Source organism: Salmo trutta, chromosome 30, assembly GCF_901001165.1.
Source record: "Salmo trutta chromosome 30, fSalTru1.1, whole genome shotgun sequence".
In the NCBI taxonomy this organism is placed as follows: domain Eukaryota; kingdom Metazoa; phylum Chordata; class Actinopteri; order Salmoniformes; family Salmonidae; genus Salmo; species Salmo trutta.
In genome coordinates, this window is record NC_042986.1 from 12,126,555 (window position 1) to 12,149,493 (window position 22,939).

Sequence of the window (22,939 nt, forward strand, 5' to 3'; positions counted from 1 at the left end):
CTACATTTCCAATCTGGCTGTCACAGCTGTCAAAAGGAGAGGACCAAGGTGCAGCGTGTGTGTAGTTCCACATTTTACTTACTCTGTGAAACTATGCAATCCATCAAATAACTGCATAGACAAAACAACAAACCAGGACGCAGAGGGGAATCAAACACTACTCAAAAAAAATCCCCCACAAAAGCCAGGAAGAAAAACCCCTACTTAAGTATGATCTCCAATTAGAGACAACGAGGACCAGCTGCCTCTAATTCGAGATCGTCCCAAACAAACCAACATAGAAATACAAAAACTAGAACCTAAGAACATAGAAACAGAACACATAGAATAAACCCCCCTGTCACGCCCTGACCTACTCTACCATAGAAAATAACAGCTTACCATGGTCAGGATGTGACACTGGCCCTCATATCATCATGGCCACCTAATCATCCCCAGCTTCTAATTGGCTCATTCCTCTCCCCTGTAACTATTACCCAGTTTGTTGCTAAATGAGAATGTGTTCTCTGTCAACTTACCTGGTAAAATAAGGGTTAAATAAATAAATACAATTATGGGTACAGCTGGGATATTTGTTCGGCAACTTTGGAAGTTGATAACAGTTCTACTCCACAATGTTTTTTGTAAATATGACTGTCCAGAATTTGATTCCTCAATTAAATCTGGATGACACCCTTGTAATACAAATTGTGAAAATAAAACCAGTCCACCTTGAATTGGTAGTTATGTATTATATAAAACAAGGAAAACATACAGTTCACTTCAGTTTTTTATAACACACTTACAATTTCACAGTTATTGAACTATTCTATGTAGTCTAAATATACATGCACTCACCTCTCAGACTTGAAGTTGCTTAATTCAAGTTTATGCTTATCTGGTTGATAACACTGGTCTTCATTTAAACTTAACCATGTTAACTTGGCATTACATCTCTGGTTAAATAAATGTTTTATTGTTGAAATTATTTATATTTTATCAGTTGTTCTTCATGTTGCTTTGTGGAATAGCATTGCTAGGGGACTAAAAGTAGCAACATACTGTACTGCAAGAACATGTTGGGAATTGTCCATTATCTGTTTCTATCAATTTTTTATCAATCTAATCAATATACACAAATAAAAGTAATGAAAAGCTACATGAAACTGGGAGACTTTTTATCCCCAAATTTGACATGTTTCACATCAAGCTCTCTGAAATGTTTCAAGTTCAAGATAAGGGTAGTGTTTGAGACAGAATCACTTGATTCTAATACTTGCTGCAGCGTCCGTTGTAGCTGAATATGGTCCGGTCTATCCACCTGCGATACTTTGACACAGCAGTGTAGACTCCTGGGTACTTGGCATCGGCACAGCCCACCCCCCAGGAAACCACACCATAGATCCGACCTTCACACACCAGTGGGCCCCCAGAATCTCCCTGAAACAACAGACAGACAAAAGCCTGGAGTTTAGAGACACAAAATCCTCGATACCGTGTGCAATGGCAATCAATATTTGGATGCCAAATTCGATTTTTCGAGATATCCTAAAGATTTAAGGCATGTTTGACGGACCAAGCTTAAACCTACTCCCTCGACTAACAGCCATGCTCAATGGAAAATATGTATTAAACATGCTTTTTAGTCTAGTATTAGGTATAATCCGACCCATCGCATTAGAAATCGTAAAACCCTATCCTAGTGACTATAACGTGGGTCCTACCTTACACGCGTCCATTCTGCCAGCGCTGTAGCCTGCACAGATCATGGTGGATGTGATGTTCCCATTGAAAGACTCACTGCTGTTGCATTTGGCTGTGGAGACGATGGGAAGTTTGACTGTGCGCAGGGAGGAGGGTATCTGTCCCCCACTAGAGCTGGTGAACCCCCAGCCTGACACCCTGCACAACTGCCCCTCTGCCACCGAGGCACTCTGGCGGGGCAGTGGAGCGATGGACACATAGCTATTCAGGTACACTGGAGCTTTCAGCTGAAAAGAGATGGAGACAGACACAGGAAATGTGGGTCAGGTTAGGTTTGAAGAAAAAACTTTATGTCCTTTACCAAGGCCTTCAAAGAGTAATAAAACACCTAATGATGACATTTAACTAAGCCTTGAGTGAAAAAGTACAGTACCAGTCAAATGTTTGGACACACCTACTCATTCAAGGGTTTTTCTTTGTTTTTACTATTTTCTACATTGTAGAATAATAGTGAAGACATCAAAACTAGGAAATAACACATGGAATCATATAGTAACCAAAAAAGTGTTAAACAAATCAAAATATATTTTTGATTTTAGATTCTTCAAAATAGCCACCCTTTGCCTTGATGGAAGCTTGGCACACTCTCAACCAGTTTCATGAGGTAGTAACCTGGAATACATTTCAATTAACAAAGTGTGCCCTGTTCAAAGTTCATTTGTGGAATTTCTTTCCTTCTTAATGCATTTGAGCAAATCAGTTGTGTTGTGACAAGGTAGGGGGGGTATACAGAAGATAGCCCTATTTGGTAAAAGACCAACTCTATAATATGCGACGCCATTTTTCCTAACCCAGCCAACTAGTAACACTGTAGAAACTAAAATACATTACAAAGGAACGTCTTGATTAGTGTTATGTTAGCTAGCTACAAAGTTGCTTTTGTATCATGACAAGGTGTAGTACTGAAACTATCGAGGTCACCTAGCCAGCTACACCTAGCCAGCTACACGGTCAAACAAAGTCAACAACGCAGCCACTGCTAGCTAGCCTACTCCACCAGCCAGCAGTACTGTATCATTTTCGTCATTTTAGTCAATAGATTTTCTGCAACGTAAGCTTAACTTTCTGAACATTCGAGACGTGTAGTCCACTTGTCATTCCAATCTCCTTTGCATTAGCGTAGCCTCTTCTGTAGCTTGTCAACTATGTGTCTGTCGATCCCGGTTCTCTCCACTCTGCACAGGCCATACAAACGCTTCACACCGCGTGGCCGCTGCCACTCTAACCTGGTGGTCCCAGCGCGCACGACCCACGTGGAGTTCCAGGTCTCCGGCAGCCTCTGGAACTGCCGGTCTGCGGCCAACAAGGCTGAGTTCATCTCAGCCTATGCTACCCTCCAGTCCCTAGACTTCCTGGCGCTGACGGAAACATGGATCACCACAGATAACACTGCTACTCCTACTGCTCTCTCCTCGTCTGGCCACGTGTTCTCGCATACCCCTAGAGCATCGAGCCAGCGGGGTGGTGGCACTGGAATCCTCATCTCTCCCAAGTGGACATTCTCTCTTTCTCCCCTGACCCATCTGTCTATCTCCTCATTTGAATTCCATGCTGTCACAGTTACCAGCCCTTTCAAGCTTAACATCCTCATCATTTATCGCCCTCCAGGTTCCCTTGGAGAGTTCATCAATGAGCTTGACGCCTTGATAAGTTCCTTCCCTGAGGATGGCTCACCTCTCACAGTTCTGGGTGACTTTAACCTCCCCACGTCTACCTTCGACTCATTCCTCTCTGCCTCCTTCTTTCCACTCCTCTCCTCTTTTGACCTCACCCTCTCACCTTCCCCCCCTACTCACAAGGCAGGCAATACGCTTGACCTCATCTTTACTAGATGCTGTTCTTCCACTAATCTCATTGCAACTCCTCTCCAAGTCTCCGACCACTACCTTGTATCCTTTTCCCTCTCGCTCTCATCAAAAACTTCTCACTCTGCCCCTACTCGGATGGTATTGCGCCGTCCCAACCTTCGCTCTCTCTCTCCTGCTACTCTCTCCTCTTCCATCCTATCATCTCTTCCCTCTGCTCAAACCTTCTCCAACCTATCTCCTGATTTTGCCTCCTCAACCCTCCTCTCCTCCCTCTCTGCATCCTTTGATTTTCTCTGTCCCCTATCCTCCAGGCCGGCTCGGTCCTCCCCTCCTGCTCCGTGGCTCGACGACTCACTGCGAGCTCACAGAACAGGGCTCCGGGCAGCCGAGCGGAAATGGAGGAAAACTCGCCTCCCTGCGGACCTCGCATCCTTTCACTCCCTCCTCTCTACATTTTCCTCTTCTGTCTCTGCTGCTAAAGCCACTTTCTACCACTCTAAATTCCAAGCATCTGCCTCTAACCCTAGGAAGCTTTTTGCTACCTTCTCCTCCCTCCTGAATCCTCCTCCCCCTCCCCCCCCCTCCTCCCTCACTGCGGATGACTTCGTCAACCATTTTGAAAAGAAGGTTGACGACATCCGATCCTCGTTTGCTAAGTCAAGCGACACCGCTGGTCCTGCTCACACTGCCCTACCCTGTGCTTTGACCTCTTTCTCCCCTCTCTCTCCAGATGAAATCTCGCGTCTTGTGACGGCCGGCCGCCCAACAACCTGCCCACTTGACCCTATCCCCTCCTCTCTTCTCCAGACCATTTCCGGAGACCTTCTCCCCTACCTCACCTCGCTCATCAACTCATCCTTGACCGCTGGCTACGTCCCTTCCGTCTTCAAGAGAGCGAGAGTTGCACCCCTTCTGAAAAAACCTACACTCGATCCCTCCGATGTCAACAACTACAGACCAGTATCCCTTCTTTCTTTTCTCTCCAAAACTCTTGAACGTGCCGTCCTTGGCCAGCTCTCCTGCTATCTCTCTCAGAACGACCTTCTTGATCCTAATCAGTCAGGTTTCAAGACTGGGCATTCAACTGAGACTGCTCTTCTCTGTGTCACGGAGGCTCTCCGCACTGCTAAAGCTAACTCTCTCTCCTCTGCTCTCATCCTTCTAGACCTATCTGCTGCCTTTGATACTGTGAACCATCAGATCCTCCTCTCCACCCTCTCCGAGCTGGGCATCTCCGGCGCGGCCCACGCTTGGATTGTGTCCTACCTGACAGGTCGCTCCTACCAGGTGGCATGGCGAGAAGCTGTCTCCGCACCACGTGCTCTCACCACTGGTGTCCCCCAGGGCTCTGTTCTAGGCCCTCTCCTATTCTCGCTATACACCAAGTCACTTGGCTCTGTCATATCCTCACACGGTCTCTCCTATCATTGCTATGCAGACGACACACAATTAATCTTCTCCTTTCCCCCTTCTGACAACCAGGTGGCGAATCGCATCTCTGCATGTCTGGCAGACATATCAGTGTGGATGACGGATCACCACCTCAAGCTGAACCTCGGCAAGACGGAGCTGCTCTTCCTCCCGGGGAAGGACTGCCCGTTCCATGATCTCGCCATCACGGTTGACAACTCCCTTGTGTCCTCCTCCCAGAGTGCTAAGAACCTTGGCGTGATCCTGGACAACACCCTGTCGTTCTCCACTAACATCAAGGCGGTGACCCGATCCTGTAGGTTCATGCTCTACAACATTCGCAGAGTACGACCCTGCCTCACACAGGAAGCGGCGCAGGTCCTAATCCAGGCACTTGTCATCTCCCGTCTGGATTACTGCAACTCGCTGTTGGCTGGGCTCCCTGCCTGTGCCATCAAACCCCTACAACTCATCCAGAACGCCGCAGCCCGTCTGGTGTTCAACCTTCCCAAGTTCTCTCACGTCACCCCGCTCCTCCGCTCTCTCCACTGGCTTCCAGTTGAAGCTCGCATCCGCTACAAGACCATGGTGCTTGCCTACGGAGCTGTGAGGGGAACGGCACCTCCGTACCTTCAGGCTCTGATCAGGCCCTACACCCAAACAAGGGCACTGCGTTCATCCACCTCTGGCCTGCTCGCCTCCCTACCTCTGAGGAAGCACAGTTCCCGCTCAGCCCAGTCAAAACTGTTCGCCGCTCTGGCACCCCAATGGTGGAACAATCTCCCTCACGATGCCAGGACAGCGGAGTCAATCACCACCTTCCGGAGACACCTGAAACCCCACCTCTTTAAGGAATACCTGGGATAGGATAAAGTAATCCTTCTAACCCCCCCCCCCTTTAAAGGATTTAGATGCACTATTGTAAAGTGTTTGTTCTACTGGATATTATAGGTGAATGCACCAATTTGTAAGTCGCTCTGGATAAGAGCGTCTGCTAAATGACTTAAATGTAAATGTAAATGCCAAGAACAGCTCAAATAAGCAAAGAGAAATGACAGTCCATCATTACCTTAATTAAAAGACATGAAGGTCAGTCAATCCAGAACGTTTATAGAACTTTGAAAGTTTCTTCAAGTGCAGTCGCAAAAACCATCAAGCTCTATGATGAAACTGGCTCTCAGGAGGACCGCCACAGGAAAGGAAGACCCAGAGTTACCTCTGCATGAGGATAAGTTCATTAGAGTTACCAGTCCAAATAAATGCTTCACAGAGTTCAATAACAGACACATCTCAACATCAACTGTTCAGAGGATACTGCGTAAATTAGGCCTTCATGGTCGAATTGCTGCAAAGAAACCACTACTAAAGGATACAAATAAGAAGAAGATACTTTTTTGGGCCAAGAAACATGAGCAATGGACATTAAACCGGTGGAAATCTGTCCTTTGGTCTGATGAGTCCACATTTTGAGAGACGCGGAGTAGGTGAACAGATGATCTCCGCATGTGTGGTTCCCACCGTGAAGCATGGAGGAGGAGGTGTGATGGTGTGGGGGTGCTTTGCTGGTGACACTGTCAGTGATTTATTTAGAATTCAAGTCACACTTAACCAGCAAGGCTACCACAGCATTCTGCAGCGATACGCCATCTCATCTGGTTTGTGCTTCGTGGAACTATCATTTGTTTTTCAACAGGACAATGACCCAACACACCTCCAGGCTGTGTTAAGGCAATTTGCCCAAGAAGGAGAGTGATGGAGTGCTGCATCAGATGACCTGGCCTCTACAATCAGTCGACCAATTGAGATGGTTTGGGATGAGTTGGACCGCAGAGTGAAGGAAAAGCAGCCAACAAGTGCTCAGCATAAGTGGGAACTCCTTCAAGACTGTTGGAAAAGCATTCCATTCCTGGTTGAGAGAATGCCAAGTGTGTGCAAAGCTGTCATCAAGGCAAAGGGTGGTACAATTGGTATAGTATACTACCTACCTAGATTCTACAGATATTACTAGTATTTCTTCCTCTCTTTTACCTTGATAAGCATAATGTCTGCGTTGTTTGTAATCTTGTTGTACTGGGGGTGGGGTATTAAGAGCTGGGGTATGAAGAACTGTTCTGTCCCTTCATACATGCTTACTGAATAGTCTCCTGCTACTATCATAATTTGTTCCACCCTGTAAAGGAAAGAGACATATTTGTATTTACTTCCAAGTTAATGCAGAGCCAACCATGGATATACACAGTAGGCCTTATCATATGTATTGACAAACTGGAGGAAATTACTGTTCAGCAGTCTAATTATTTTTCATTCCACTCAGTGTCATCACCGGAGCATAACTGTAGCTCAACCAACATAGTTTAACTAATTAGGGTAACACTTTGCCAATGACTATATATATATGAATGGACAAAGCCATAAATCACGTGACACCATTTTATCCCATGTGAAGACTCAATAGCGCATTGAAGCCAAATGGATTGTGTCTCAGGGAGATGTAATATGCACAGTTTGAGCTACTCCAGGAAGTAACGTTGCAGTCTAGCTCAGTGCTGTCCCCTCTCATTTGGTAACTCAAATTTAAGGCCAACCTGGGAACTTCAGGCTACCATTAGCAACTAAATTATCCTTAGAAATTCTTCTGGGTGCAATTTAAGAGTCACAGTATGAGATGTTTAAAACCGGTTATAATGGGTGTTAAAAATGACTGTTCATGTCCATTCAGGCTGCAAAGGCATTGATTTCCTCCTTAACTCAATTTAATGGCAAGAAGGCGGAAAGAAAATGAAGAAAATATGCATACTTTCCTTTTGAAACACCATTTTCCATCACCATGCTGGAGTAGCTAATGTTGCGCTCCGCATTCAGCCAGGGGTAAACAACAGACTGCTGCAGCGTGATTGGCTGAATGTGATACGCAACATTTAGCATTCCTAGGCATTAGCCATTCTAGCATGGTGGCTAACTCATTAAATTCAAATAAGGAGGAACCCTTCTTTTGACCCTTCTTCCGATTTCATCGATATGATTATCTGACAGAAGGGCTCTTAATAACTGTTCATTGGATCTGCTTTGTGTCAGCGAATCACATAGCTGAAATTTCATGGACAGTTTGGAGATCCAATGAAATGTTATTGAGAGCTCTCGTGCCAGCGAATCATATTGCTGAAATCAGAAGAAAGGTGGGAAATAAGATAGGAGAAGAGATATTGGCTCATGTGGCACTAGCTACAGAAAATAACATGGATAACAATAATGTTACTTTGCTTGAGTTAAATAATGTGTATTAACATGAAAAGGTAATTGTGTTTAAAAATGTTAATGTGTAATGTGCTACAGAGTTTTTTAACTCCACCTGTAGCTAGTAAAGTTAGCTAGCTAGCGCTAGCAGATTGCTAGATAGCTAGCCGTCGGTGGGTCAGCGAAATGCTGCAATAAAGCTCACCAGCTTGTAGTCCTAAAAAAACTAAATGAGTTAGCATTTTCTACCTCTGGTTCATTAGCCATTCCTGTGGGGGAAATTAATGGAGAAAATAATGGGGTTTTGGGATATACGTCAAAAATAATTTGATTTAGTTTTAGCTAGTTGTAGTTCCATTTCTCTTACAGTTAGTTTACCACAGACCTTATGTCCAGCATTTATCCAAAAAAACTATTAATTTCCCCATAATCATTTCCCAACGAGCCATAGCGGAGTTAGCCTCCATTAGTGCCTACAAAAAGACACCCTTATTATTTATCTCTATTGCAACATAAACTAACTACTCAATTACCTGATTAACAAGCCATTTTTTCATAATATAGCAGTCATTGTTACTGTAGCTTGCACATATTCCTTTTTCACAGCTGTCACAAATCCTGTTGTGTCCCATGCAACGTTGGTTTTGTTATCCATTTAGTTTCAACATTTTTATGTTTTTTTGGCAAGCTGGTTAGTGTTTATTGGCTTATTTGACTGTAGAGCCTCTAGCCCTGCTCATTACACCTTATCCAACCTCTCAGTTCCTCTACCCACACATGCTATGACATCTTCTGGTTTCAATGATGTTTCTAGAGACAATATCTCTCTCATAATCACTAAATGCCTAGGTTTACCTCCTCTGTACTCACATCCCACCATACCTTTGTCTGTACATTATACCTTGAAGCTATTTTATCGCCCCCAGAAACCTGCTCCTTTTTCTCTCTATTCTGGACGTCACAGACGACCAATTCTTATAGCTTTCAGCCGTACCCTCATACTTATTCTTCTCTGCTCCTCTGGGGATGTAGAGGTGAATCCAGGCCCTGCAGTGCCTGGCTCCACTCCTACTCCCCAGGCGCTCTCTTTTGATGACTTCTGTAACCGTAATAACCTTGGTTTCATGCATGTTAACATTAGAAGCCTCCTCCCTAAGTTTGTTTTATTCACTGCTTTAGCACACTCTGCCAACCCGGATGTCCTAGCTGTGTCTGAATCTTGGCTTAGGAAGTCCACCAAAAACTGTGAAATCTTCATCCCTAACTACAACGTTTTCAGACAAGATAGAACGACCAAAGGGGGCGGTGTTGCAATCTACTGCAGAGATAGCCTGCAGAGTTCTGTCCTGCTATCCAGGTCTGTACCCAAACAATTTGAACTTCTACTTTTAAAAATCCACCTCTCCAAAAACAAGTCTCTCACCGTTGCCGCCTGCTATAGACCCCCCTCGGCCCCTAGCTGTGCTCTGGACACCATATGTGAACTGATTGCCCCCCATCTATCTTCAGAGCTCGTGCTACTAGGTGACCTAAACTGGGACATGCTTAACACCCCAGCCATTCTACAATCCAAGCTTGATGCCCTCAATCTCACACAAATTATTAATGAACCCACCAGGTACAACCCCAAAGCCGCAAACACTGGCACCCTCATAGATATCATCCTAACCAACGTGCCCTCTAAATACACCTCTGCTGTTTTCAACCAAGATCTCAGCGATCACTGCCTCATTGCCTGCACCCGTAATGGGTCAGTGGTCAAACGACCTCCACTCATCACTGTCAAACGCTCCCTGAAACATTTCAACGAGCAAGCCTTTCTAATCGACCTGGCCCTGGTATCCTGGAAGGATATTGACCTCATCCCGTCAGTAGAGGATGCCTGGTTATTTTTTTTAAATGCCTTCCTCTCCATCTTAAATAAGCATGCCCCTTTCAAGAAATTTAGAACCAGGAACAGATATAGCCCTTGGTTCTCCCCAGACCTGACTGCCCTTAACCAACACAAAAATATCCTGTGGCGTTCTGCATTAGCATCGAACTGCCCCCGCGATATGCAACTTTTTAGGGAAGTTAGAAACCAATACACACAGGCAGTTAGAAACGCCAAGGCTAGCTTTTTCAAACAGAAATTTGCTTCGTGCAACTCCAACTCTAAAAAGTTCTGGGACATTGTAAAGTCCATGGAGAATAAGAACACCTCCTCCCAACTGCCCACTGCACTGAGGATAGGAAACTCTGTCACCACCGATAAGCCCACTATAATTGAGAATTTCAATAAGCATTTTTCTACGGCTGGCCATGCTTTCCACCTAACTACCCCTACTGCATTCAACAGCACTGCACCCCCCACAGCTACTCGCCCAAGCCTCCCCCATTTCTCCTTCTCCCAAATCCATTCAGCTGATGTTCTGAAAGAGCTGCAAAATCTGGACCCCTACAAATCAGCTGGGCTTGACAATCTGGACCCTTTCTTTCTAAAATTATCTGCCGAAATTATTGCAACCCCTATTACTAGCCTGTTCAACCTCTCTTTCGTGTCGTCTGAGATTCCCATAGATTGGAAAGCAGCTGCTGTCATCCCCCTCTTCAAAGGAGGTGACACTCTTGACCCAAATTGTTACAGACCTATATCCATCCTACCCTGCCTTTCTAAGGTCTTCGAAAGCCAAGTCAACAAACAGATTACCGACTATTTTGAATCCCACCGCACCCTCTCCGCTATGCAATCTGGTTTCAGAGCTGGTCATGGGTGCACCTCAGCCACGCTCAAGGTCCTAAACGACATCGTAACCGCCATCGATAAGAAATAATACTGTGCTGCCGTATTCATTGACCTGGCCAAAGCTTTTGACTCTGTTAATCACCACATCCTCATCGGCAGACTCAGTAGCCTTGGTTTCTCAAACAATTGCGTCGCCTGGTTCACCAACTACTTCTCTGACAGAGTTCAGTGTGTCAAATCGGAGGGCCTACTGTCTGGACCTCTGGCAGTCTCTATGGGGGTACCACAGGGTTCAATTCTTGGGCCAACTCTTTTCTCTGTATACATAAATGATGTCGCTCTTGCTGCTGGTGAATCTCTGATCCACCTCTACGCAGACGACACCATTCTGTATACTTCTGGCCCTTCTTTGGACACTGTGTTAACAACCCTCCAGACGAGCTTCAATGCCATTCAACTCTCCTTCCGTGGTCTCCAACTGCTCCTAAACACAAGTAAAACTAAATGCATGTTCTTCAACCGATCGCTGCCTGCACCTGCCCGCCCGTCCAGCATAACTTCTCTGGACGGTTCTAACTTAGAATTTGTGGACAACTACAAATACCTAGGTGTCTGGTTAGACTGTACACTCTCCTTCCAGACTCACATCAATCATCTCCAATCCAAAGTGAAATCTAGAATTGGCTTCCTATTTCGCAAAAAAAAGCATCCTTCACTCATGCTGCCAAACATACCCTCGTAAAACTGACCATCCTACCAATCCTCGACTTCGGCGATGTCATTTACAAAATAGCCTCCAATACCCTACTCAACAAGCTGGATGCAGTCTATCACAGTGCCATCCGTTTTGTCACCAAAGCCCCATATACTACCCACCACTGCGACCTGTACGCTCTCGTTGGCTGGCCTTCGCTTCATAATCGTCGCCAAACACATTGGCTCCAGGTCATCTACAAGACCCTGCTAGGTAAAGTCCCCCCTTATCTCCGCTCACTGGTCACCATAGCAGCACCCACCTGTAGCACGCGCTCCAGCAGGTATATCTCTCTGGTCACCCCTAAAGCCAACTCCTCCTTTGGTCGTCTCTCCTTCCAGTTCTCTGCTGCCAATGACTGGAACGAACTACAAAAATCTCTGAAACTGGAAACACTTATCTCCCTCACTAGCTTTAAGCACCAGCTGTCAGAGCAGCTCACAGATCACTGCACCTGTACATAGCCCATCTATAATTTAGCCCAAACTACTACCTCTTCCCCTGCTGTATTTATTTATTTTATTTATTTTGCTCCTTTGCACCATATTATTTATATTTGAACTTTGAACTTTCTTCAAACTACAAATCTACCATTCCAGTGTTTTTCTTGCTATACTTTATTTACTTTGCCACCATGGCATTTTTTGCCTTTACCTCCCTTATCTCACATCATTTGCTCACATTGTATATAGTCTTATTTTTTTCTACTGCATCTTTGATTGTATGTTGTTTTACTCCATGTGTAACTCTGTGTTGTTGTATGTTGTCGAACTGCTTTGCTTTATCTTGGCCAGGTCGCAATTGTAAATGAGAACTTGTTCTCAACTTGCCTACCTGGTTAAATAAAGGTGAAATAAAAAATAAATAAAATAAAAAATAAAAATTAAGTACATCTGTGCTCCCATTTGCACGTTTCTCTTGGAGATCCTTTGAATCGTCAAGATTTGTGATATTCTCAACTCATCCTGTGTGTATTAGCACACTCATAACTGTTTTATAACATCTAAAAGTTAATGAAAATGTACTTGTTCGTGCAAACCATATGACATGGTTATGACGCCCATCATTACGTTCAATGTAATACTGGTTGGTAAATTACATAACACCCTGTTACAAAATCTGGTATCTTGACTCTTATGTAGCATGAGTTGTCATGCAGACGATGTAATAGCAGTTTTTATTAGCAGTTGACAGAGCATATGACAACAGGACGAACGGTCATTTTTAACACCCATTATAACCGGTTTTATAACATCTCATACTGTGACTCATAACTATTTAAAAGTACTTATGACAGCTTATGACAAATATTAAATTGTGTTATATAGTTGTTATAAAGGCTTAATGAATGCATGCATAACGACACCCACAGTAACGTGTTACCCCAAAAAAGTGTCACAAAGGTCGCTCAGCCGTAATAGCTTGCATCACAATATCTGTCCTAGATTCTATTCTTAAAAAAATGTAATATGCATAAAAATGTACAGACATAAATCTTGCCTTTTGGGTTAATGTGTAAATTCACTTTCCCGAACAAAAGCTTCTGTGTTTTGGTGTCAGTACAATACAGTATGTAAGTACGTCGATTAGCCTCTGGGCCCTGGGATGCTTGAGTCAGATTGCTGTGCCACAGAATCACGGCACAAAACCCCTCATTGTGAGCTTGGTGCCTGTATCGCTTTCAGGCACTTGCTCTCAGCCTTGATACGTTTCAGCTGGGACAATCTGATACCTCTCCATGGACCTGCTAATGGACTTGACTTACACACACCCACACACTATTATGGATGTCAAGTCGAGCTGCCCTGTGTCAATGAGTCTATTATATTGTTTCCCAGTTCCTGTATACTGTACTTTTGAGGCCACCGTAGCTACATAATTTCCCATCAATACTAAGTTACAGAATGAGTAATGCTGTATACTATATCTATATCATATCTGACCTGGTTAATTTTGTCCGGTTAGATCAGGTTTGCACTTGTGACATACATACTGTACGCATATGTAAAGCTTACTATTACAGAAAGTGTGTGTGTGTGTGGGGGGGTCAAATAATGACAAAACAAGGATATGAAAATGAACTTACCCTAGAGTACAATGTGCTGCTGTGAGCACCCAGTATTTATTTATCAAGGATCCTCCACAAAAGTGTTGTCCTCTAACTGACTGTATTGATACAAGGTATTTGATGGAATGGGGTGCAGGGGTATATCCTCCCACTATACGCCCTTGTATCAGCTCCTGGCCTGTGATATAAAAAAATATAAAACATAAGCATATAGTACACAACACAATCACATACGGTTGTAACAGTTACTGTGGCAGCACACACCTCATAAAGACAACATCATAGGGTTTTATGGCACAGATTCTGTACAGATCAATAAAATGCAATCTCAGGCGTGCACAGAATCAGAGTCAATATCAATCACGTTTCACTGTGGCCTTTTATTGAGTGTCGACTCTCATGTTGGTAACATGTTTTTGGGGGAGAATATTGAATTTGACCTGGATTGGATCTTATTTTCCATGACATGCTTTGTTTTGCTTGTGCTGTTTCTGTGAATATCTATACATATAAAGCATCTTGCGAAGACCGTTTCAGAGTAACATCCCTCATATTACTGTTGTCTGTTTACTCATCATGTATAGGAGAGGATAAGATAGAATAGGATACAATAAACTTTATTTTTCCAGAGGGAACTAAGGTCCATGTACTACATTAACTAAAGTTTATCTGCATCATACTTGCCACCTTTTTGTCTTTTTGTATTGTCCTAGAAGGGGAAATTGTCTAGGACACAGTCTAGGTACAGTATGTATTTAATAAAGTTAACACACAGAAAACCCAGGTTTGAGCACCACCCACTGGGCAAAAAACTGGTTGAAACAACATTGTTTCCACGTCATTTCAACTAAAGAAATCAATGTGATGACGTTGAATCAACGTCGAAAACTGATTGGATTTGCAAAACTCTTCAACGTAATGGAGTTTCAACCTAAATCCAATGACATGGTGACATTTTTTGTTGATTTCACATTGAATTCACATTAGTTGACAACTCAACCAAATGTAAATCAAAACTAGACGTTGAAATGACGTCTGTGCCCAGTGGGTAGAGACCAGACAGGAACTGAGATCTCTCTATGGGATGAAAGCCAATGCTCCATTAGGTTCCTGGATATTGATCCTGTCCCGTGCTATAATTAGACAGTTCCATGTAAGAAGCAGCAGGAAAGGTAACCCTATACAATATGACCCAGCACAGAATAGACTGCACTGGTTAACATTCATTGTCATGAGTCTTGCCCTGGAGGCAGAACTGAGTGGTTTCCGCCACATGGTATGTGGTTGTCCCATCTAGCTATCTTAAGATGAATGCTCTGGGGAAGAGCGTCTAATAAATTATTAAAACGTCAAATATAAGTGTAATGGGGGAGCTGCAAAGTCAGAATTAGCTATATTGTCAAAATTCATGGAAACAAAAATGTGCTTTTTGGTCATCATTTAAGGTTAGGGTTAGGCATTAGGGATAGCAGTGTGGTTAAGGTTAGTGTTAAGGTTAGGTTTAAAATCCGATTTTATGACTTTGTGACTGCCAGCTAGTGAACACTCCGCAGAGCTGCCTCCAGTACAGGAGTCATCTCAGTAAATGCCAAGCTGCATAGACTGCACCATTATTCAGGTATAGTAGGTGCTTGAAATGGATGATTACTGATGAACATAGTATGAGAACTAGTGATATATGTAAGTCTATGGAACTAAGACCTAGGGAACCAACACATAATGAACAAGAACTATAAGGCACAGAGAGCATGTGTTTGAAGACACTAATCTGAAACTACCTTGAAGTTCCATGGTTTAATAAACATGCGTTGCTTCCATAGTTTTTCAATCCAAAGGTATAACTGAAATGCACTTTTGAACTTGTGCCTCTTTCCTGTAATTGATATGTGAAAAAAATTGCTAGAGTAAAAATACATTATTGAGCATCTGTTAAAGAAGCTAAAAATAGTATTAGAAGAAAATCACCTCGGGAGTGTTTGGGTGAAAACGTAGCTTGTCAATAATTGTTTGGTCAGACAAATAAGTCCGACATCCTAACTTGCCTTTTCAGATGAGAGTGAGCCTGACATTTGCGATAAATGACTCTTCCCACTTTGGACCTCAGCCATAACTGTCAAAGTGATTTCATTTCTAAATTAGGATTCCTAATTTCAAACAAATCAACTGTAGCAATAATCATCTCTAGATAAAAATGACAGTGACAAATAATTGGCAAAAAGATAGTCCCAAGGGGTATATGACATCAGAAAAAATAAATACAGAACATAGAAAAACTGTTCAAGCTTATGATATTAAGACTAACAATGAGCAAATTATACTATAATCCTTTCTACTTTTTTTTACCTTCGTCTTTTCACATTCAATCATAAAATCAGCATTCAACAGACTAGTCATCCAAGCGCAGCCACGTACTACAACAGTAAATTAACCAGAAAATAGAAAATGAAACATTTGCTTACAGCGCACAGCAAGGACTTCCAGAAGTATAGATAATAAAACTGAAGGCAGGTCCATGTTGAAACAAAGGAGAGGCCGGACAGAGACGTTCACCTTGACCTGTGCTACACTAATCCAATCTTAAGGTGAATGGATCTAGGAACTCAACAGTATTCTCAGGTTTCTTAGTTCCGATGTCCGTTTCCATGGCCACCCTGTCGTCCTGAAACAATATATACAGTGCATTCGGAAAGTATTCAGACCCTTTGACTTTTTCCACATTTTGTTTACATTACAGCCTTATTCTAAAATGAATTAAATTGTTGTTGTTGTTGTTTTTTTATCAAGCTACACACAATATCCCATAATGAAAGCAAAAACAGGTTTATAGAAATGTTTGCACATTTATTAAAAAAAATTACATAAGTACTCAGACCCTTTACTCAGTACTTTGTTGAAGTACCTTTGACAGCCTCAAGACTTCTTGGGTATGACGGTACAAGCTTGGCACACCTGTATTTGGGGAGATTCTTCTCTGCAGATCCTCTCAAGCTCTGTAAGGTTGGATGTGGAGCGTCACTACACAGTTATTTTCAGGTCTCTCCAGAGATGTTCGATCAGGTTCAAGACTGGACTCTAGCTGGGCGACTTAAGGACCTTCAGAGACTGAAGCCACTCCTGTGTTGTCTTGGCTGTGTGCTTAGGGTCGATGTCCTGTTGGAAGGTGAACCTTCGCTCCAGTCTGAGGTCCTGAGCACTCTGGAGCAGGTTTTCATCAAGGATCTTTTTGTACTTTGCTCTGTTCATCTTTCCCTCGATCCTGACTAGTCTCCCAGTCCCTGCCGCTGAAAAACATCCCCACAGCATGATGCTGCCACCACCATGCTTCACCATAGGGATGGTGCCTGGTTTCCTCCAGACGTGACACTTGGCATTCAGGCCAAAGAGTACAAACTTGGTTTTATCAGGCCAGAGAATCTTACTTTTGGCAAACTCCAAGCGGGCTGTCATGTGCCTTTTACTGAGGAGTGTCTTCAATCTGGCCACTCTACCATAAAAGCCTGATTGGTGGAGTGCTGAAGACATGGTTGTCCTTCTGGAAGGTTCTCCCATCTCCACAGAGGAGCTCTGGAGCTCTGTCAGAGTGACCATCAGATTCTTGGTCACCTCCCTAACCAAGGCCCTTCTCCCCCGATTGCTCAGTTTGGACAGGTGACCAGCTCTAGGAATGATGGATGCCACTGTGTTCTTAGGGACCTTCAATGCTGCCATAATGTTTTGGTACCCTTTCCTAGATCTGTTCCTCCACACAATCCTGTCTCGGAGCGCTACGGATAATTCCTTCAACCTCATGGCTTGGTTTTTTTTCTGACATGCACTGTCAACTGTGGGACCTTATATAGACAGGTATGTGCCTTTCCAAATCATGTCCAATCAATTGAATTTACCACAGGTGGACTCCAATCAAGTTGGAGAAACATCTCAAGGATGATCAATGGAAATTGGGGCACAATTTTGAGTCTCATACAAAGGGTCTGAATACTTATATGGTATTTCTGTTTTTTATTTGTAATACATTTGCAAACGTTTAAAAAAAATCTGTTTTCACTTTGTCATTATGGGGTATTGTGTGTAGATTGATGAGGAACACATTGAATTGAATCAATTTTAGAATAAGGCTGTAATGTAACAAAATGTAGAAAAAGTCAAGGGGTCTGAATACTTTCCGAATGCACTGTAACTGAAGCAGCAGCAGCAATGTAAAGCCTACACCCCCTGGCATAACCTGTACTGTGACCTTTTCAGTCTTTTCTAATGATTAGAAAGGAAGAAATGTTAGGCTGCTGATTGCTGCTGGGCTGGGGAGATGTTTTTCTCTAGTTTCCCAGGGACAAAGGGGCAATTTCCACGGAAACAGAGTGACGCTGAGACTCAGATTTTTCACTTTAAAATATATGCCAAACATAAAATCAATGATTGCAAAGTTAAACAAATCATACAATTCTATGCACAAAGACTAATTTGAACAATTTCCACTGAACATTTTACAAAAATCAATTTACTTGAAGAACAGCGCAGCTGCAAAGTTGTGTAACAAAATGACGGTTTGTGCTGTCTGTGCCGTCATTCTGATATCAAACTTTGCATCTGCATTGTTCTTCAAGTAAATGTGTTTTTGTAAAATGTTCAACACACTGGTGTAGGTGTAAACATTCTGAATGAGTGCAGCAACCTGCTATGCGTTTTGTCTAAGGCCTAAATGCAATACACTGTCTTACCATAAGATCGCCCCTGGTGAGCATTTTACAGCCAAAGCACTACCAATGTGTATGAGAAATGGGCTGTACCACCAATGTGTATGAGAAATGGGCTGTACCACCAATGTGTATGAGAAATGGGTCGACTTCATGTCTTAATGAAAAAGAGAGTGAAGAGTGAGGTTTCTCAGCTCTTCATCATTATTGTGCCTTTTCTTATTGATCTCTACTGTCTGGAGTGATTGACTACCGTTTGACTGAGCCGCAGCAGTGTACTGCCTCAGGCTTGGCCCAGTACATCTTCCCAACAGGCCTGGCTAGGGTATCATTAAAAATGGAGCACAGAGCATTGACAGGGCTCATCAGTGCCATTTTACGCACCCTCTCTCTCTGTATTTCTCTCTCTCTCTTTGTCTCCCTCTCTCTTTCTCTCTCACCAGTGCCACCTTCTCCTGGTGGACCTCCTGACCTCAGCCAGCTAATGGCCCTCAGCCAGCTAATTTGCATCTGACACTGTCTGACACAGCAAGCAACCTCCCTCCCTCCTTCTCTCTGCTGCTCATCCTCTGGGTGCTGACCAAAGCTGTTTTTCCACGGTGCAAGGGCATTACCCCATCTTCATATCCCTGGGGTCATGGATAATTGGGGTCAATACCATATTAATTCTGTCAATTCAAGAAGTAAAAGTGAAATTCCAATTTTCCTTTTTGTAAAGAAAATGAACTGGAATTTCAGTGGAATTTACCCTAATCCTGCCTGTCTGTATGACGGTGACCTCACTGTTTTGACCCCTGACCTGTAACAATATTTGATATCGAGATGAATTTACCTTACAGTCCAGCTCAGGTGTCTGTTATTTAAGTTTATGTACCAGATAGATATCAGTGGACCATGTGCTCACTAAATTCCAGTTCCGGAATCTAAAAAGGTCAAACATAAATACTCTGTTAATTCCTTCTTACATATACTGTAATCCAGAAATGTTTTGTGTTTATCTTGATCTACATTAGGACAAATTATATGAAATCTTAGAAAGTTGATTACACCCTAACATGTGCATACAGTATCCTATATATCCTTTATACTGTAACATATCCTTCTGGAAAAATACAATAATTTTATATACACAGTCATGACTGTATATAATTTCACACAATGTATCTATATAATAACGTGATCTCACTAACACATTGGCAACCAGGAAAGAACATGCTTTTGCATAATGTACTGCATAATGCTTTCTTCAAAATGTCTATTATTTCATTTCTGAATATGTGGAAAATATTGCAAACGTATACTGTTGAATTGCAAATAGTGGGATATACACAGTAATGTGACACGCTCTACTTTCCCTTTCAGGAAAAGATGAACATGACCTTAATAAACCCAATTTACCGTAAGAGCATAATTGGAACAGGGTGCTACAAAGGCCCGTATATAAAGCAGAGTCATGAGCCACTGTCTGCCCTTGGACCACCTCAACAGCCATTAGTAAATCACAGTCCTTGGTAGTGGTGTAAAGTACTTAAGTAAAAATACTTTAAAGTACTAAGTCGTTTTTTGGGGTATGTACTTTACCTTACTATTTACATTTTGACAACTTTTACTTTTACTCCACTATATTCCTTAAGCAAATATCCATATCCATATATTTTCCCTGACACCAAAAGTAATCGTTACATTTCGAATGCTCAGGCAAGACAGAATTATGATCCAATTCACGCACCTATCAATTTAACGCGTTGTCATCATCACTACTGAATCCGATCTGATGAACTCCCTAAACACAAATACCATGTTAAATGATGTCCGAGTGTGCCCCTGTGTCACGATTGTCGTCGGTGAAAGAGGACCAAAACGCAGCAGGTACGTGTATGCTCATTTTGACTTTTATTAAACTATCAAAAGAACCCTCCAAAACAACAAAACACGAAAACGAACGAACAACCAAAACAGTCTGGCAAAGCCTAGGGCTGAACACAGAACAATCACCCACCAATCACAAACACAAACACACCCTTATATATGGGACTCTCAATCAAAGGCAGATAGACAACACCTGCCTTCAACTGAGAGTCCCAACCCCAATTAACCAACATAGAAACACACTCACCAGACTAGACATAGAAATACATAAACATAGACTATAAACCAAAACCCCGGAAATACTAAATCAAACACCCTTAAATCAAACACACCACCCTGAACCACATAAAACAAATACCCTCTGTCACGCCCTGACCAAACTACAAAACAATTAACCTTATATACTGGCCAGGACGTGACACCCTGGCTGTCCGAAAATTTTTAATAATTGTGCCGTCTTGTGTGCTTAATATAAGGAATTGGATGTATAGCATTTACTTTTACTTTTTACTTTTACTCAAGTATGACAATTGAGTACTTTTTCCACCACCATACTTAAAAACAAGATAATTGTAGACTTTTACTCAAGTAGTACTTTACTGGGCGACTTTTACTTTTACTTGAGACATTTTCTATTAAGATATATTTACTTTTACTCAAGTATGACAATTTAAATACTTTTTCCACCACTGGTCCTTGGTCACAACCATCAAGCAGAACAGTGACTGATAGCAAGTAGCGAGTGGCTTAATAACATACTGTATAGGGATGGAGAGGTTAATCTGCGTTACTGCGTTACTGTCACAGCAGTGATGAGCGCTATAGGGAACTGTCAGATGTTGTTTTGTCAATTTGTGTCAATAGGCTTGTTCATTCAGGAACTCAGGCCTGGTTTGCAACAAGTATATTCATAGTACAACTCCTCAGTCCTCCGTGTATTTGTGAGTAACAAAAGAGTTGGCTTAGAATTGACCTACAAAACTGTTTCTGTCTCTTGGTAATTTTCCTATCAAGGTGTGGAATATAGAATCAGAGACGGGATCAGACAACAATGTAAACGGTTATCACAATGACACTCTAACTATAGTGGAGAAATATATAAATTCAATAATTCCCCATTTCTTCAAAAATCAGTTGACATTGAAATAATATTTTGGTCTCCCATACCATTTTATAGGATTTTCAACATTGCACAAACAATTTTCCTTTTTGAAACTTAGGTTTACAATTCTTTGAATGTTTTATTTGGTTCCAAATGAAACGTTCAAAGAAAAGAACACCCTTGGATCAAACATGTGGGAGGTTCAATGATGCTGTGGGGTTGCTGCCTCTGGTACTGGGGCCCTTAAACGTGTGCAAGACATCATGAAATCAAGGTGTTTTGGACTCCAATGTTCAACCTAGTATCCAACAACTGGGTCTCCGAAGAGTATGCGTCTTTCAGCAGGACAATTACCCCAAACACGTTAAAACACCCAGGAATGGTTCAAGAGGAAATGGCGATACTGTATGTTCTGTGGTGGCCAACGTTGAGTGCAGGTCTGAATCACATTGAAAGCAGCAGTTGGTTGAAGTCACCCCTCAAACTTTGCAGAATTGGAGCAGTTTGCAGCTCAACAGAGGGCCAAGCTTGCAGTAGAAAAGTGCAGCAAGCTCATTGATGGCTACAATAAGCATTTGTGGGCAGTTATCTTGGCCCTGCGATAGACTAGCATCCTGTCCAGGTGGTGTACTTGTACATCCAGCTGCCCCACGCTTCAGAAATAGGATATACTGTAGGCTCCTGCTGCTATGAGCCATTCCATCTGTCAAGGGTGCCAATATAAACTGAACAAAAATATAACATGTAAAGTGTTGGTCCAATGTTTCATGAGCTGAAATAAAAGAGCCCTGAAATTTTCCATACAAACAAAAAGCTTATTTCTCTCAAATGTTGTGCACAAATTTGTTTACATCTCTGTGAGTGAGCATTTCTCATTTGCCAAGATAACCATCCGCTTGTCAGGTCTATTAGAAAAGGTTATTTTGACCTTTGAAGTCCCTGTAGTCCATTTCCACTGAACAGTGTACAACACAACAACTTACATGATCAGACTAACATTTTTAGTTTCAACGTTTTGTTGTCACATGCACGACATTCAGCAGGTGTAAAGCAGTACAGTGAAATCAAATCAAATCAAATTGTATTTGTCACATGCGCCAAATACAACAGGTGTAGACCTTACCGTGAAATATTACTTACAAGCCCTTATTAACCAACAATGCAGTTCAAGAAATATAGTTAATAAAATATTTACTAAATAAACTAAAGTAAAAAAAAATCGAATCAATCAATAGGTAACACAAGAATTGTACATAACAATAACCAGGCTATATACAGGCGATTGGTACCGAGTCAATATGCGGGGTACAGCTTAATTAAGGTAATTTGTGACTATGCATAGATAATAAACAGCAAGTAGCAGCAGTGTAAAAATGTAAATACTCCGGGGGGCCATTTGATCAGTTTAGTAGTTCAGCAGTCTTATGGCTTGGGTTAGAAGGTGTTAAGGAGCCTTTTGGTCCTAGAGTTTGCGCTCTGGTACCGCTTGCCGTGCGATAGCAGAGAGAACAGTCTATGAATTGGGTGACTGGAGT

At 42.5% G+C, this 22,939-nt stretch overlaps 1 protein-coding gene across 2 annotated transcripts; it reads right to left on the reverse strand.

The window, feature by feature from the left end:
• Nucleotides 1-711: 711 nt before the first annotated feature.
• LOC115167969 (trypsin-3-like) lies at nucleotides 712-7,835 on the reverse strand. Of its 2 annotated transcripts, none has more exons than XM_029722768.1 (4): nucleotides 7,763-7,835; nucleotides 6,990-7,131; nucleotides 1,704-1,970; nucleotides 712-1,419 (listed from the first exon to the last, which is right to left on the reverse strand). In XM_029722768.1, exons 2-4 carry the CDS (start codon nucleotides 7,116-7,118, stop codon nucleotides 1,249-1,251), a joined length of 567 nt encoding a protein of 188 aa, XP_029578628.1. In that variant the 5' UTR covers nucleotides 7,119-7,131; nucleotides 7,763-7,835; the 3' UTR covers nucleotides 712-1,248. The 2 variants fall into 2 exon arrangements, with proteins under 2 accessions (XP_029578628.1, XP_029578627.1); XM_029722767.1 differs by having other exon boundaries at nucleotides 7,759-7,802.
• Nucleotides 7,836-22,939: the final 15,104 nt, after the last annotated feature.

Coding starts and splice junctions, on each gene's coding strand:
- LOC115167969 (XM_029722767.1), bottom strand. CDS start 7,790: ATGGTGATGGAAAATGGTGTTTCAAAAGGAAA. Junction 1,971..6,989: donor CAGACATTATGCTTATCAAG/GTAAAAGAGAGG, acceptor ATCTCTTTTCAG/CTGAAAGCTCCAGTGTACCT. Junction 1,420..1,703: donor GCAGAATGGACGCGTGTAAG/GTAGGACCCACG, acceptor CTGTTGTTTCAG/GGAGATTCTGGGGGCCCACT.